Source organism: Aphidius gifuensis, linkage group LG2, assembly GCF_014905175.1.
Source record: "Aphidius gifuensis isolate YNYX2018 linkage group LG2, ASM1490517v1, whole genome shotgun sequence".
In the NCBI taxonomy this organism is placed as follows: Eukaryota; Metazoa; Arthropoda; class Insecta; order Hymenoptera; family Braconidae; genus Aphidius; species Aphidius gifuensis.
Genome location: NC_057789.1, coordinates 7837860 through 7853233, shown reverse-complemented (window position 1 = coordinate 7853233; position 15374 = coordinate 7837860). Strand labels below are relative to the sequence as shown.

The window sequence follows — 15374 nt, the reverse complement described above, 5'->3', positions numbered from 1 at the left end:
AAAAGTGTTAAAAAAATATTAACGTTACTATAGAAATGAAAAATTGTTTACTATAATATAAAAAATATTTTGCAATTATCTAAAAAAACGTAATTTGTTTATTAATTATTGATAAATAAATTTTAAAAAATACAATGAATAGAAAAGTTCATAAATTTTCTAGTAATATGGAAATTCTTCCACCATTGCCACAAAGATTTACAATTGATGATTGGCATTTAAACAATCAATCAAGGTAAGAAAAATAAAACAATTAAATTTAAAAATAATACTAATTAATTATAAATATTTTTAAATAGATTAAGAAGCTGTCAAACTCATTGTAAACTTGTTGAAAGTATTATTGAAGAATCCGATCGTGTTTGTAATTCAACATGTGAGCTAATAAAAAACAATAAATTAACAAGTGATTATAAATTAGAAGAGAAGCTATCACATATAAAATTTTGTAGAGAAGAATTATTACGTACAAGAAAAGAAACTTGTCTTGAAATTGATGGATTATTAACATATAAAACACGTCTCATTGATGCACTGTCATCAATAAGAAGAAATGCACTATTAATATGTCAAAAATGTTTAATTGCCAGGTAATTAAATGACACTAATTAAACACCAACAACTTGATTAATTAATATTGTTATTTTAATAATTAGAGAACATCGTTTAGGTATTGATTTAACAATTGATGAAGTTGAAAAACAATTGAGAATTGAACACAAAGTAATACAAGGTGTTGAAAGTACTGTTGTTAAAACATTAGAAAAATTAAAAGAACAAATACGTGTATTAAAATCAAGTTTATATTTTATTGATAAAGATTTAAATGATAAAGATGATAATTATCGTATTGATAGACATAATAAATTACTAAAAGAAACAAGTATGAATCTTAGTGTCTATCATGGTGCAGCTCCACTTGATCCATCGTAATTATTTAATTTTTCTATAGAAAAATAAATACAATGTTGATTATAATTGATCATTTTTATTTATAGAACAATAACAATTCAAGAATGGGAACTTCAAAGTCATGAAAATATACTTGAAGCTATGAAACAAATTAATTCTGGTAAAATATTACGTAATTATATTGATACAATATTAAAACAAATTGTTGATGATTTAAATTCACAAGTTGATAAAACAAATGAGGCATTTGATAAACGTATTTGTGAAACAAAAGAAATTAAATCAACTTTTGAAACACAACATGCTGATGTAATTAGAAATATTATTTATTATTTTTCTTCTCGCATTTTTGAATGATAAATTAATTAGATAAATATTTATTAAAGATTATTAAAAAAGTCAATGAAATGAGTAAAAATATAAATCGTTTAGAAGTTATGATTGCTGAGAAGGAAGGTTTTATTGCATTGGCACATACACGTTTAGGTAATCGTTGTAAACGTCGTAATCTTGAAATGACACGTGACAATGTTGAAGAACAATTGGTTAATGAAGTTGCAAATATACGTGATAATGTTGAAAAATTACAACAAACATTATGTGATGTAAGTTAATGAAAAATAATTATAAATTAATTTTAAACTATTATTTATTTTTTTCTAGGCACAAGCAAGTTTACGTTGTATATTAAAAATGCAAATTCAACTTGAAGAAGATATTAATGTCAAAGTAAATACATTAAAAATTGATGAAGTTGAATGTATGACAATGCGTCAAAGTCTCAACTTTAATGCCTATTAAATAACAAATTTTGTAATCAAAAGAAAACAAAACAATCAATAAATTACACTGAATTTATATTTGAATTAATTGCACGTACTTCTATGCTAGGTTTTTCTAACAGTCTTTTTGTACTTTTGCATTCACTAAAATAACAAAAAACAATAAATTAATTTAATCATTATGTAATCATGAAATTTGCAATGGAAATTTAATAAATACATACTCATTTTTGTTTGTTGAAACTGTATTGACATGAAGAATATACCAAAGTAATGATCCAACAAGTAAAACAAGATAAAATATTGTTACTGTCCATTGTCCAATTGTCACAATAAATCTCCAAGTTGATTCAACTTCATGAAGATCAAAATATGCTGTTCGAATGAGTGTAGTATTTTTTAAAGTTGATAATTCAATACGACATATCCATGTTCCCTTGTCATTTTCTTTGGTATCTGTTGAAAATAATAATACAAAAATTATCATTAAACAATCGTAATTATTATCAATAATTTGTTAATTTATTTACCTTTAATTCGCAAACTGCAAGTTTCATTATTTGAATGAATTATATATTTATCATGATCTCTTAAATCATCTCCATTTGGATGTTCCCATATGCATTTTTCAATTCGTTCATCACCATCATCAGAAAATGGCATTGCTTCAAGAATTGTTTCTTTTTTTTTATCAACTATTTCATGTTTTATAATTGGTACCACTTTGTCTTCTATATAATAAATAAATATATTAAATAAATAGCTAATAAATTTAACAAAAAGCAATACGTACTTGTTATTTTTACTGAAAATATTTTTTTAGTTTCAGTAACACCATCAGAATTTAATATTTTACATGTCCAATTACCAGTATGTTTTAATTTAGCTTCATTTATTTTTATACCACATGTATTTAATATTGATTTATTTTTTTTATTATAAATATCAATTTTACCATCTGGATGTTGTAATGAACACGATTGCCATTCATTATTTTCTGTACAGTTGATCTGTCGAATTAAAATAAATATTATTTGTTGTTTCGATTGCTGATATCAAATTACTCACATTAAATTCTTGATAAATTGTTTTAAACATGTAATTTATTGATGTCATTGATTGATCATTCATAAATAATGTTTGATTAACAGTGTGAATATCATCACGTAATGAACACTTCCATGATCCAGAATCTCGAGTTGTTAAATTGTAAATAGTTAATTCACATTTCGATAAATCATCTGAGGTTTCTATTTTATTTAACACTTCAATATTATATCTAAAATTACAAAGTACAATTAGTTATTTAATACAAAGCATTTATCATTAATTTATACCTTGAATTTTCAGCTGTAACTTGTTCATTGACTACTGTACCATGTGGTCCTTCAAATGTGCATTGTTTTAAGCTTTCAAATTGAATTTTGCATCCAATTTTAGCCATTGTCCTGTTGTTATTTATAAAAATATCAACAAAAACTTCTGGTTTATCTAAATAAAGAAAAGAATTTAATAACAATTCACTCTGTTTTTTTTTTTTTCTAAGAAAACAAAAATGATTTAGAATACCTTCAACAGTGACTTGATAAATTTTTGTATGAATCAACTCTTCAGCATCTTCATCACCATTTAAATTGTTGTAATATTCAACTTCCCATTTACCTTCATTCGATTTATCAATATTTTCTATAAAATATTCTAACCCATAGTATTTTTTTTTAGTATTTGGTCTTTTAATTTTACAAAATGATTTATCAAATGAATCAAGAGGTATTACAGCACTTGTGTTATCATAAAACTGTTAAAAAAAATTCATATAAATAATTATACTGTTTTTATTATAAATACTCACACTTAGTTTGACTGGTATTGTAGTTTTTCTAATGGAAATATCGAATGATCCATGTCTCAAATAATGCCTCGTTTGTTGACTGATCAACCAGCTGGATGATTCATCAGCACGTACACGAAAACCACATGCTCCAACTCTTTGAAATTTCTTTTAAAAAAAAGAAAATATAATTAAATAAAATACAATTAATTAATTAATTACTATTGTTTATTTATTTACCACGAGATTTGATTGTTGGTTACATTCAACGTGGCATATTTTTTTAATCGTGCAACTTGAATTTTCACGGTGTTCAACATTCAATGACACTGTTAAATATTCACCAAAAACTGCATATAAATTTTTACTTGGTAATGGATCCATTTGTTCAGTGATAAATACATTTTGTTCTGTAAAAAAAAATTATTTATCAAGCTTCTTTTAATTTATCTTTATATTTTTTTTTCTTCAAATATTTTTTATGTAATTTTTACCAGACCAATTGCAGCAAAATAATATGAAAATTATGAAAGAATAATTTATATGATTCATGATGATTTAAAAAAAAAATAACATCATCACACTTTGCTTGATGGAAATAGAATGAAAAAATTTTTTACTTTTATAGACTTGAAAAGAATTAGGCTGATCAAAGGTGGGAACTTTTTTATTTTTAATTTTGGTGATGTGTTAAAAATGAGGTAAAATAGTCAGTCATTGTTCCCTAGTTTGAATTCCATGAATTTTCTAAAATAGACATTTGTAATAATAATATTTTTTATCTTGAAAATAAAAAAAAAAAAAAACCCCACGGAGTGATGATAAAAATTTAAAAATAATTAATCATATGTCTGGGCTGTGTTTGACGAAAATAAAATATAAAAATATGTATTATTAGACGCAACAAAGTTCATTAAATTTAAGAAAAAAAAATAGACATTTGTTAATTAAAAACTGAGTTTCGAAATTTTTAATTTTAATTTTTAATTTTAATTAACAAAAATTTTAAAACAACAACTATCTTGAATATTACAATTTTTAATATCATCATCATCTTCAAATGTTGTGTTCCATTTGTACTTTTTAATCAGCTAAGAAATATTTTAAAAAATTAATAATAATATAGTCTTAATTTCAACAAATATATTACCTTATTATTATGATAAATTTTACAATCATCATTGTCATTAAATTCATATTGAATAAAAACATTGACATTTTTATTATTTTCCATTGATATTAAATCTGATGGCCTTGGTTGAATATTCTAAAAAAAAAATTAAAATTATTAATAAAACAGCTTATATTTATAAATAAATAAATAAAGAAATTAAAAACCTTTGTTGCATTAATTATAAATATATCCCAAATTAATTTAAATTCATTCCTTTCATTGAAATGAGTGACAATTATAAAATAACCAACTAATTCAATTTGAACATTCGAAATAATCATTGAACAAGATGATCCAACTTCATCATTAATATCATCATCAAATAATTTCCAAACTGTTCCATTTGTTATTTTATCAATTATCATATTTTTATTATTTTTTATTCTAACTGCATAACAATTGTTAATCTTTTCTTTAATTTTAGTTGAATTCAACATTATTTTACTACCAATTTTAGAATTTATTATAATTTTTGTTTCGTTTAATTTTTTCATGTCATAGTTGTATAAATTTACTATTGTATTTTCAATTTCATCTTTTATATATTCTAAAAAAAAATTATAAATAAATAAACAACATAATTATTAATATGATAATAATAACAGTTTATTATTACTAAATAACATGGCTTACAATATAATTATTAACAATGCACAAATTTATCATATTTTAAGCTGCAATTGTAATAGAAAATTTTTAAAAAATATATAATTAATTTTTCTTTTATCCTACTTGATTATTTGTGTCATCATTCGATAAAGTACAAATTTCTAAACGATATAAATAAATTAATAAAATCAACAACACCAATAAAAACACAGCAAAACCAAAAATAATAAAAAATACTAAAAAAAAAATTTTTTCATCTATTGGTAATTCATTTTGTTCTATTTTTAAATCATAAATTGCTTCGTATAAATTATTATCAGAGCCATTAAGCCTCACAATACATTTCCATTGACCAACGTCTTCCTTATTTCTATCTAAAAAAAACCATTAAATCATCCATTAATATAAATTGAAAATACCATAAAAAAATAATAATAATATAAATAATAATTACAGGCAAATTTAATTGTAAAATTTTCAATATCAATTGAGTATTTTCCATCGTCTGTTTCAATAGATTTTCGAGCTGGATGTTCCCATTGGCAGTAAGCAATTTCTTCATCAATTGGAAACACATGGCATTTGAGTTTTGTATAATTTTTTAATGATGATTCATCAATTGTAATATTGACAGTAATATCTTTATTAAAATATTAATTAATTAGTTTAAATTGTTGATAAATTAAAATAGAAATTAAATAGCATATACCTCTGACAATAACTGGAATGATTTTTTTAAATTTCGATTTTTTACCAATACGATAAACACAAGTCCAGTTACCATTATCTTGATAACTAGCATTTTCAATGACACCACCACAATCACCATTGTCATAACCATCACCAAAATATTGTAAACTATTTGATGTTTTTATTTCATTAGTTACTTGATAATACGTACCATTTGGACTTTGTATTTGACAATAATTAATTTTAGTTTTAATCTGACATTTTATCTGTTAAAAAAATATATTAATTAATATTTTTTATTTGATAAATTTATATTTTAATAGCTACCTTGAAATTTGTTCCAATTTTTACGTAAATATATTTAGATTTATTTTCATTATCATCATAGAAATCAACAGTTTCATTATCATGATTATTTTTATGAATAAATACATCAGTTGTATAATTATTATTATCATATTGTAAATAACAAATCCATTTTTTATAATCATCATCTAATGGATTATTTATTGTTAGTCCACATTCAGGAAATTGATCGTTTGATAAATTTTTTAAGCCAATGCCAAAGTAGTTATATCTAAAACAAAAGGAAATAATTTAAACATGTTTATCTAATTTTTTTTTCTTCTGATTGTTATTGTTTATACTTGTTATTTTTTATAACACTTGGAAATGTTATTATTGTATTATCAAATTTTTTAAATTCACATTTTATCATGTCTTTTTTGATTGGTCCTTTGCAAAGGATATTTATCGAATTTTCAGTTTCGTTAACACCAACAGTAACACCATTTTTATCTTGGAAATAATAAAAAAACAATTAGTTTATTTTTGAATTGTTATTGTTAATTTTTAAATTTTTTACCTTTTATTTCAATTATGTAATTTTCTTTTATATACCATTTTGGATAACCAACATAGTAATATGCTAAGAAATTTCCAACATCAGACATGGTTACATTCTCAACTCGGTATTTACAGTCAAATGATTTTAATAAAATATCAGAGTTATACAATTGATGCAATTGACATAAATAATTTTCATATGAATCCATTGTTATTTCACCAATTGAGCCTTCATTCCATAATTTATAAATCTAATGAATGAAAAAATAAATAAATATGCAAAAAGAAAAATTAATTTAGGATAATTATTGATAAATATTTTACCATTTTATTTGAGGTATCATCAACATCATTTGTATGATTAATATTACGCAGTTTAATGTCACCATTTATTGTTAAATGTTCATTTTTTTTTTCAATAAACCAATTGCCAATTGTATTATTATTAACAAAAATTTTAAAACAACAACTATCTTGAATATTACAATTTTTAATATCATCATCATCTTCAAATGTTGTGTTCCATTTGTACCTTTTAATCAGCTAAGAAATATTTTAAAAAATTAATAATAATATAGTCTTAATTTCAACAGATATATTACCTTATTATTATGATGAATTTTACAATCATCATTGTCATTAAATTCATATTGAATAAAAACATTGACATTTTTATTATTTTCCATTGATATTAAATCTGATGGCCTTGGTTGAATATTCTAAAAAAAAAATTAAAATTATTAATAAAACAGCTTATATTTATAAATAAATAAATAAAGAAATTAAAAACCTTTGTTGCATTAATTATAAATATATCCCAAATTAATTTAAATTCATTCCTTTCATTGAAATGAGTGACAATTATAAAATAACCAACTAATTCAATTTGAACATTCGAAATAATCATTGAACAAGATGATCCAACTTCATCATTAATATCATCATCAAATAATTTCCAAACTGTTCCATTTGTTATTTTATCAATTATCATATTTTTATTATTTTTTATTCTAACTGCATAACAATTGTTAATCTTTTCTTTAATTTTAGTTGAATTCAACATTATTTTACTACCAATTTTAGAATTTATTATAATTTTTGTTTCGTTTAATTTTTTCATGTCATAGTTGTATAAATTTACTATTGTATTTTCAATTTCATCTTTTATATATTCTAAAAAAAAGTTATAAATAAATAAACAATACAATTATTAACATAATAATAATAAATTTATATTTTTTTTTTTATTTTTTTTTTGTTTTATCTTACCATTCATGACATCGGTTTGATTTATTGTCTAAAACAAAAAAATATATATACATATAAATTACTATTATAAACAATGATTATTTAAATAAATAAATTTACCAGTTTATTGTGTATTGTAAAAAAATTATCAACAATATTCCAGTCATTTGTTTGTGGGTCAGTGAAATTTGTTCTTATTAACCATTTTGTAAAATGATCTCTATATAAACGTGGAATTTCAAATGTGCAATTATCATAATTTCCTTTGTAATCAAATAAATCATTTGCCAAAATTTCATAATAAAAATCTTCTTTTTCTGTATTATCCTTTTTTATATTATGCTGTATTGCAATACAATTTAATAATTTACCATTTGGTGGTTGAATATTTATCAATAATTTATCTTTTAAAAATCCAATTAATCGTTTATTTTTTCTAACATGATTTTTGTAATATTCTTCGTAATCCATTGAACCTGTGAGATTTAAATATTTTTTATTTATTTAATACAATGATTATTTAGTTAAAAAAAAATTTAATTTACCATGAACATTGATGTTGATGTAGTTAACTAAAATAATACACAAAAAAAAATAACCTGGTTTAGTCATTTTTAGTGTTTTCGATTTTTCTACGACACGTGCCTGTATATCTTATCAATTCACTTGAAAATAATTTTAAAAAATAAAAATTTCTATATTTTTTTTTTGTCATTAACAGATAAATAAAAAAAAAAAAAAAAATGGACACGTTGATGAGTCAAATATCTTACATGACCTTCAAATTAAAACATTAATTTTTTTAATTTCAAAAAAAAAAAATTAACATTTGATTCAATTTTTTATCACTTTTTTCAAAAATAAAATTAATATTTTATAATCAATTTGTATACCATTATTTTTTTTTAATATAAAAATTAAATCATATCATTATCACGTGTTTTTTCTTGGTCATAAATTAATTTTACAAATAAAGAAAAAAAAAAAAAATTAAAAATAATTTTAAAAATGTAAAAATAAAACAGCTAGACAACCAAACCTAGACGATAAAAATGAACACCACCGAATAAAATAGATAGTTAAGATGTGTTTATTTTTTGAGTATCCAAAAATTGAAAAAAAAATATATATATTTATAAATATATTCATAGAAATCATAGCGTTGATATCGAATTCAGTGCCGTGGCACTTTGTGGTGCCTACCCAAAACTACTGTAATTAAAAAAAAAATAAAAATCACGTTAAATAAATTCTATTCCAAAGTCTATAATAAAGGTATTAACTAATCATTTTTTTTTATTTTTTCACAGGCCAAGTAATTGATTACAAAAACGCATTAACTTGCAACAATCAATTAACGCATTTCACTTATCTATCTCGATTGTTTTTAAAACAAAAGATAAAAAAAAAATAAATAAATAAACAAATTAACAAAAAAGGTAAATCATTAAAAAAATAATAATAAAAATTATTTATAAATAAATAAAAATAATATTTATTATTCAATTAATTTAATTTAATTTATTTCTATAGAAATTTTATATTATTTCTACAGATACAGTTGGTATTTCGATTTGTGTTTTTAACATGTTATTTTTAAATTTTAGCAAATGCAATTGAAGAAAAAAATAACAGACAAATTCATCAAAGAGATTTTTATATTGGACAAACAATGGATGATCTATCTGAAGCTGATATATTGATGACATAAAAGCCAGAGATCATTTTACAAGTGAAGAAACTCGTGCACTTGATCGAATACCAATTGATATTTTTATAATGAAGCTAGACAATTTGCTGAAACTAACCGTTAAACAGTTAAATATTTAACAAAAGGTAAATATAATTTAATCATTTTTTTGTTTATATAATCATCTTTAATTATATAAATATATTTTCTTGTTGTTTTTAATTTTTTAATCTATTTTTATTATTATTCATAATTATCATTATGTGTTAGATAGACTCTTCACAACTCTCTCCTTCTCTTTCAGACAAAAATAAAAATAAAAAAAAAACGAAATTGGGGCATCAATGTACATAGCCATCGGACACAACGCATGCGTATTTAATATAATTTCTAATCTTTTAAATATACATGTGAATGCAATACATGGAAACATTACGAGTATTATAAAATAAAGAAAATAAAATTTTTCTGATCAGTAGTAATATTACAACTGCATAATAAAATAATTATTAAAAATCATTAAAAATGACATCAATTGATTCAAATTGCATGACATTAACACGTTTTGTACTTGCTGAACAACGGAAAGTACCATCAGCAACTGGTGATTTAACACAACTATTAAATTCTATTCAAACAGCTGTTAAGGCTGTTAGTTCGGCTGTTAGAAAAGCCGGAATTGCAAATATGTAAGTTTAAAAAAAATATAAATTTTATTTTTTAAAAAATTATTTTAAATATTTTAAATATTTTATTGCATTTATTTATATTTTTTTTGTATTTTAATAATAATGTTTTGTCTGACCCTCTTTGATAATTTTGATAGCCTCTTGCTAATAGTTCACAGACAGTCAATATATTTATTTTAACAACAACAAAAACAACAACAACATGATAATTAAATTAATTAAAAAAGAGAAAAAAAATACAACAAACAAGATTAAGATTTAAAAATTAATTTAGCATAATTATTGATAAATATTTTACCAATTTATTTGAGGTATCATCAACATCACTTGTATAATTAATATTACGCAGTTTAATGTCACCATTTATTGTTAAATGTTCATTTTTTTTTTCAATAAACCAATTGCCAATTGTATTATTATTAACAAAAATTTTAAAACAACAACTATCTTGAATATTACAATTTTTAATATCATCATCATCTTCAAATGTTGTGTTCCATTTGTACCTTTTAATCAGCTAAGAAATATTTTAAAAAATTAATAATAATATAGTCTTAATTTCAACAAATATATTACCTTATTATTATGATAAATTTTACAATCATCATTGTCATTAAATTCATATTGAATAAAAACATTGACATTTTTATTATTTTCCATTGATATTAAATCTGATGGCCTTGGTTGAATATTCTAAAAAAAAAATTAAAATTATTAATAAAACAGCTTATATTTATAAATAAATAAATAAAGAAATTAAAAACCTTTGTTGCATTAATTATAAATATATCCCAAATTAATTTAAATTCATTCCTTTCATTGAAATGAGTGACAATTATAAAATAACCAACTAATTCAATTTGAACATTTGAAATAATCATTGAACAAGATGATCCAACTTCATCATTAATATCATCATCAAATAATTTCCAAACTGTTCCATTTGTTATTTTATCAATTATCATATTTTTATTATTTTTTATTCTAACTGCATAACAATTGTTAATCTTTTCTTTAATTTTAGTTGAATTTACCATTATTTTACTACCAATTTTATAATTTAATTTAAAACTTATTAAATATTAAATAAATGATTTTTTTTTTGAATTTTCAGGTATGGAATTGCTGGTAACATTAATGTACAAGGTGAAGAAGTTAAAAAACTTGATATATTATCAAATGAATTATTTATAAATATGTTAACATCATCATACACAACATGTTTATTAGTCAGTGAAGAAAATGAAAATATCATTGAAGTTGAAACAGATAAACAAGGAAAATATATTGTTTGTTTTGATCCACTTGATGGTTCATCAAATATTGATTGTCTAGTATCTGTTGGTTCAATATTTGGTATTTATAAAAAATCAGATAACAAAGAATCAAATATTAATCATGCATTACAACATGGAAGAAATTTAGTTGCATCTGGTTATGCACTTTATGGATCAGCAACAATGATTGTATTATCAATTGGTAGTGGTGTTAATGGATTTATGTATGATCCATCAATTGGTGAATTTATATTGACTGAAAAAAATATGAAAATACCAAGTAGAGGAAAAATTTACAGGTATTTTTTATTAAATTAATTTTTCTTTTGAAATTTTTGGCACTTAAATTTAGAAGGATTCTTTCATTGAGAAGACTTTGTCGACAAATAATATATAATTTATAAAATATATTAAAAATAATTTGAAAATAATGATCAACAAGATGCCAAGACATTTGATAATTTGCCAATAATTATTATTTAATATATATATTTTAAATTATGATTAAAAATTAATTTGATTATTTTTTTAGATTAAATTTCAACTGATAATTAAGTTTATTTATTTTTATTTTCAAGTATCAATGAAGGATATGAATCACTCTGGGATCCAGCAATAAAAGAATACATACAATCGAAAAAATATCCTAAAAATGGTAAACCATATGGAGCTAGATATGTTGGATCAATGGTTGCTGATGTTCATAGAACAATTAAATATGGTGGTATTTTTTTGTATCCAGCAAGTATAGATAATCCAACTGGAAAGGTAAATATCAATTAAAATATTGAATCACTCGTTGAGGAGAGACGTTTTTCTCTATTTCTAGCACAAAAATTAAATATTAAAAATTCATAATTTAAATGCACATTTACACGTAAACTTTTTTGGCAAATTTTTTTTTGTCTCAGATTTGTTAAAATGTAAACTTATCTGTGAAATTAATTTCAACAATTTACCATGAAAATTAATAATAAATAAATGCCATTTAAAATAAAAAAAGAAACGTCAATTAAACGTAGAAAAATAATTTCGATTTTTAATTAGTAATTGTTAATTTTTTTGGGTTAATTTTTCAAATAAATTTCTTTAAATTAATTACAAAAATAAGATTGTATTTTAACTAACTCGTTGCAAAAAAAAAATCAGTCAAAAATGTTTATTAGTAAACGTACGAATGGAATTTGAAGTTTTGGTTTTTTACTGTCATCACAGTATGCGATATGTCTATTATATTTCCCAGACCGTGATGGCAAAAAAATTTAAAAAAATAATAAAAATCTCATTCCTACACTTAAAAATAGACTTTAACATCTGTTTTTTTATTTTGCATCAAGTTTCGATAACTGACCTTGAAGAAAAACAACAATTACTTTTAAAAATTTAACTTTTTTTAACATCTATAAATAAATGTTGATTTTTTAAATTTTAATTGTTAATTATTTATCGTTATTTGTTGGAATTAATTATCAAAATTATCTAGAACAATAAGTTCATATTCTAAAGAATCATATGCAAAAAAAATTAGTTGAAAAAGTTTATTTGTAAACGTTGACTTCATTAAACAATTTGTATAATTAATTTTTTTTTTTGCCACCATGATGACTTGAATCAGACTCAACTAAATATTATCATAATAATATACAAATAAATTTAATTAATAAATTTAAAAATTCAATTTCAGCTACGTTTACTTTATGAATGCATACCAATGGCTCATATCATCAATGAAGCTGGTGGCAAAACATCAAATGGAAAAATAGATATACTCGATATTGTGCCAGAAAATATTCATCAAAGATCTCCAATATATTTAGGCTCCAAAGATGATGTCAATGATTTATTAAATTGCATTGAAAAACATGATAAAAAAATGAAAATGTAATTAATTTTTTTAACCATAAAAAATACAATTACTATTAGTTATTCCAATAGCATTTCGAAAAAAACAAATTTATATTTTTTCAAATAATTTGATAAATTTTTAAATAAAAAAAAAATTTATAAATAATTTTTATAATTGCAGTGTTTATTTATTATTATATTATGTATATGTTTTTTTTTAAAAATTTTGTAACTGTAAATATTTGTATTTAAAAAAAAAACATTGACTCGTGAAAAAATATTTGGCAGTTGAGCTACTAAAGATTACTATGAATCAACGAATTTTGTTGTGCCTGGGCAATAAATATATTTAACATTGGGTTATCTTGCCAGTGTCGAATAAAAACATAACTGGGCAAATTGCCGATTTTCATTTACGTTGATCTTGAAGTTTGTCTGGAATATTTATTTATTTTTTTAGCAATTTATAATATAACTAAAATTCAATTATATTTTTCTAATCCAAATTAAATTTAAAAATTTATTAATTTTTTTCGAATTAAGAAATTTATTTGAAATTAATTTATATATTTTTATTATTTGTCAATGATCAATATAAAAATATACTTGTTGATTAATTTTATTTTTTTATTATTGCCAAATGAAATACAATGAATTCAAATTTCAACACAATTTTTATGCTCGTCTCTTCTGAGTCATTTTAAAAAATAAAATTCAATCGAAATATGTCTGACCAATGGTAGTTCTGTTCTACTAATAAATTCCAAACGAAAAAATAAAATTCAATTTCAATTCAATTCATTAATACAATTATTTAGTAAAAAAAAAAAAACAAAAAATAAAAAAATCATGTCTGACTATTCATTGTACTGTTCTACTGACTTTTCAAAGTTTAATAAAAAAAAATAATTAATATTCAATTGAACAATTTAAAAAGTCCTCAAAGAGATAATATTTATGACAAATAAAAAGAGAATTTATCTGCTTAATTAATCATTTGATTGAGTTGAACAGTAATTTCTTTTGAACAAGTCAAAGAAATAATTAAAAAATTGATTTTTTGTGTAATTTTTTCTACGTTTGTTTCTACGTTTGATATTGATCATGATAGCAATAAATTTATGGATTATTTTTATACAATTAATTTGATAAATAATTTAAAAGATTTGTAAGTTAAACACGTGTTTAATATGCACGTGGTTAAATAAGAATATCCGGTGTACGAATTGGTTCCGCAATGCACTGAACATTCTGGGGCAACAACTCAAGGTCTTGTGATATTTCTACAATGTTTTATTTAACATCTAAAATATTCTAATATCCTTACATCATATTTCAATTAAAATTATCATCTTATCAATCTTGAAAATTTGTAATTTTGGCATTATAAATTATGCTAAATTAAAAAAAATATATATCAAAAATATCTGTCAACTAGTTGTTATTTATTTTTTTTCATTTATTGCTATTTTTTTTTATTTGTAATAAATATACCTTTTTTTTTTTTTCTTCAACGCTGAGTAATATACAATTAAAAATATTTCAGTTTAAATACATGTTTAAAATTATTACCAACGAAACCCGATATTGTATTTGTAAATAATGCATAAAAATTTTTGAAATTATTTCTGTTATTTTCAGCTCACTATACTAAAAAAGAAAATAAAAAAAAAAAAAAAAAAAATACAAAATCCCAGAAATAAAAAACGAAAAATTCAATGCACTAAAATAAATTTACTAAAAAAAGACAAATTAAATTAAAATAGTATGAAAATTAATTA

At 21.5% G+C, this 15374-nt stretch overlaps 3 protein-coding genes and 1 long non-coding RNA gene across 4 annotated transcripts; 2 read left to right on the top strand and 2 right to left on the bottom strand.

Moving 5' to 3' along the window:
- The first annotated feature begins 89 nt into the window (after positions 1 to 89).
- Positions 90 to 1713, top strand: LOC122848907 (tektin-1). The gene is made up of 6 exons (XM_044147353.1): positions 90 to 235; positions 300 to 590; positions 657 to 929; positions 999 to 1221; positions 1299 to 1517; positions 1576 to 1713. The coding sequence occupies exons 1-6, from the start codon at positions 135 to 137 to the stop codon at positions 1711 to 1713; spliced, it is 1245 nt and encodes a 414-aa protein (XP_044003288.1). The 5' UTR covers positions 90 to 134.
- On the bottom strand, positions 975 to 3929 carry LOC122848906. The gene is made up of 9 exons (XM_044147352.1): positions 3766 to 3929; positions 3547 to 3693; positions 3264 to 3492; positions 3032 to 3185; positions 2763 to 2973; positions 2488 to 2704; positions 2225 to 2425; positions 1919 to 2150; positions 975 to 1838 (listed from the first exon to the last, which is right to left on the bottom strand). The coding sequence occupies exons 1-9, from the start codon at positions 3907 to 3909 to the stop codon at positions 1757 to 1759; spliced, it is 1617 nt and encodes a 538-aa protein (XP_044003287.1). The 5' UTR covers positions 3910 to 3929; the 3' UTR covers positions 975 to 1756.
- A 1641-nt stretch (positions 3930 to 5570) lies between these two features.
- LOC122848905 lies at positions 5571 to 6416 on the bottom strand. Its single transcript, XR_006373489.1, has 4 exons — positions 6326 to 6416; positions 6018 to 6264; positions 5763 to 5948; positions 5571 to 5682 (listed from the first exon to the last, which is right to left on the bottom strand). It is a non-coding gene; the product is annotated as an uncharacterized LOC122848905 (long non-coding RNA).
- Positions 6417 to 10086: 3670 nt separating this feature from the next.
- Positions 10087 to 13773, top strand: LOC122848904 (fructose-1,6-bisphosphatase 1). The gene is made up of 4 exons (XM_044147351.1): positions 10087 to 10471; positions 11586 to 12047; positions 12327 to 12516; positions 13433 to 13773. The coding sequence occupies exons 1-4, from the start codon at positions 10308 to 10310 to the stop codon at positions 13631 to 13633; spliced, it is 1017 nt and encodes a 338-aa protein (XP_044003286.1). The 5' UTR covers positions 10087 to 10307; the 3' UTR covers positions 13634 to 13773.
- The last annotated feature ends 1601 nt before the right edge of the window (positions 13774 to 15374 follow it).

What these genes read in the sequence shown, in the direction of transcription:
- LOC122848907 (XM_044147353.1), top strand. Translation starts at nt 135, where the DNA reads ATGAATAGAAAAGTTCATAAATTTTCTAGTAATATGGAAATTCTTCCA. An exon ending in GCAGCTCCACTTGATCCATC is followed by an intron (nt 930 to 998) that starts GTAATTATTTAA and finishes TTTTATTTATAG; the next exon opens with AACAATAACAATTCAAGAAT. An exon ending in TACAACAAACATTATGTGAT is followed by an intron (nt 1,518 to 1,575) that starts GTAAGTTAATGA and finishes ATTTTTTTCTAG; the next exon opens with GCACAAGCAAGTTTACGTTG.
- LOC122848906 (XM_044147352.1), bottom strand. Translation starts at nt 3,909, where the DNA reads ATGGATCCATTACCAAGTAAAAATTTATATGCAGTTTTTGGTGAATAT. An exon ending in ATTTTCAGTAAAAATAACAA is followed by an intron (nt 2,426 to 2,487) that starts GTACGTATTGCT and finishes TTTATTATATAG; the next exon opens with AAGACAAAGTGGTACCAATT. An exon ending in TTGCAGTTTGCGAATTAAAG is followed by an intron (nt 2,151 to 2,224) that starts GTAAATAAATTA and finishes TATTTTCAACAG; the next exon opens with ATACCAAAGAAAATGACAAG.
- LOC122848904 (XM_044147351.1), top strand. Translation starts at nt 10,308, where the DNA reads ATGACATCAATTGATTCAAATTGCATGACATTAACACGTTTTGTACTT. An exon ending in AAAGCCGGAATTGCAAATAT is followed by an intron (nt 10,472 to 11,585) that starts GTAAGTTTAAAA and finishes TTGAATTTTCAG; the next exon opens with GTATGGAATTGCTGGTAACA. An exon ending in AGTAGAGGAAAAATTTACAG is followed by an intron (nt 12,048 to 12,326) that starts GTATTTTTTATT and finishes TTTATTTTCAAG; the next exon opens with TATCAATGAAGGATATGAAT.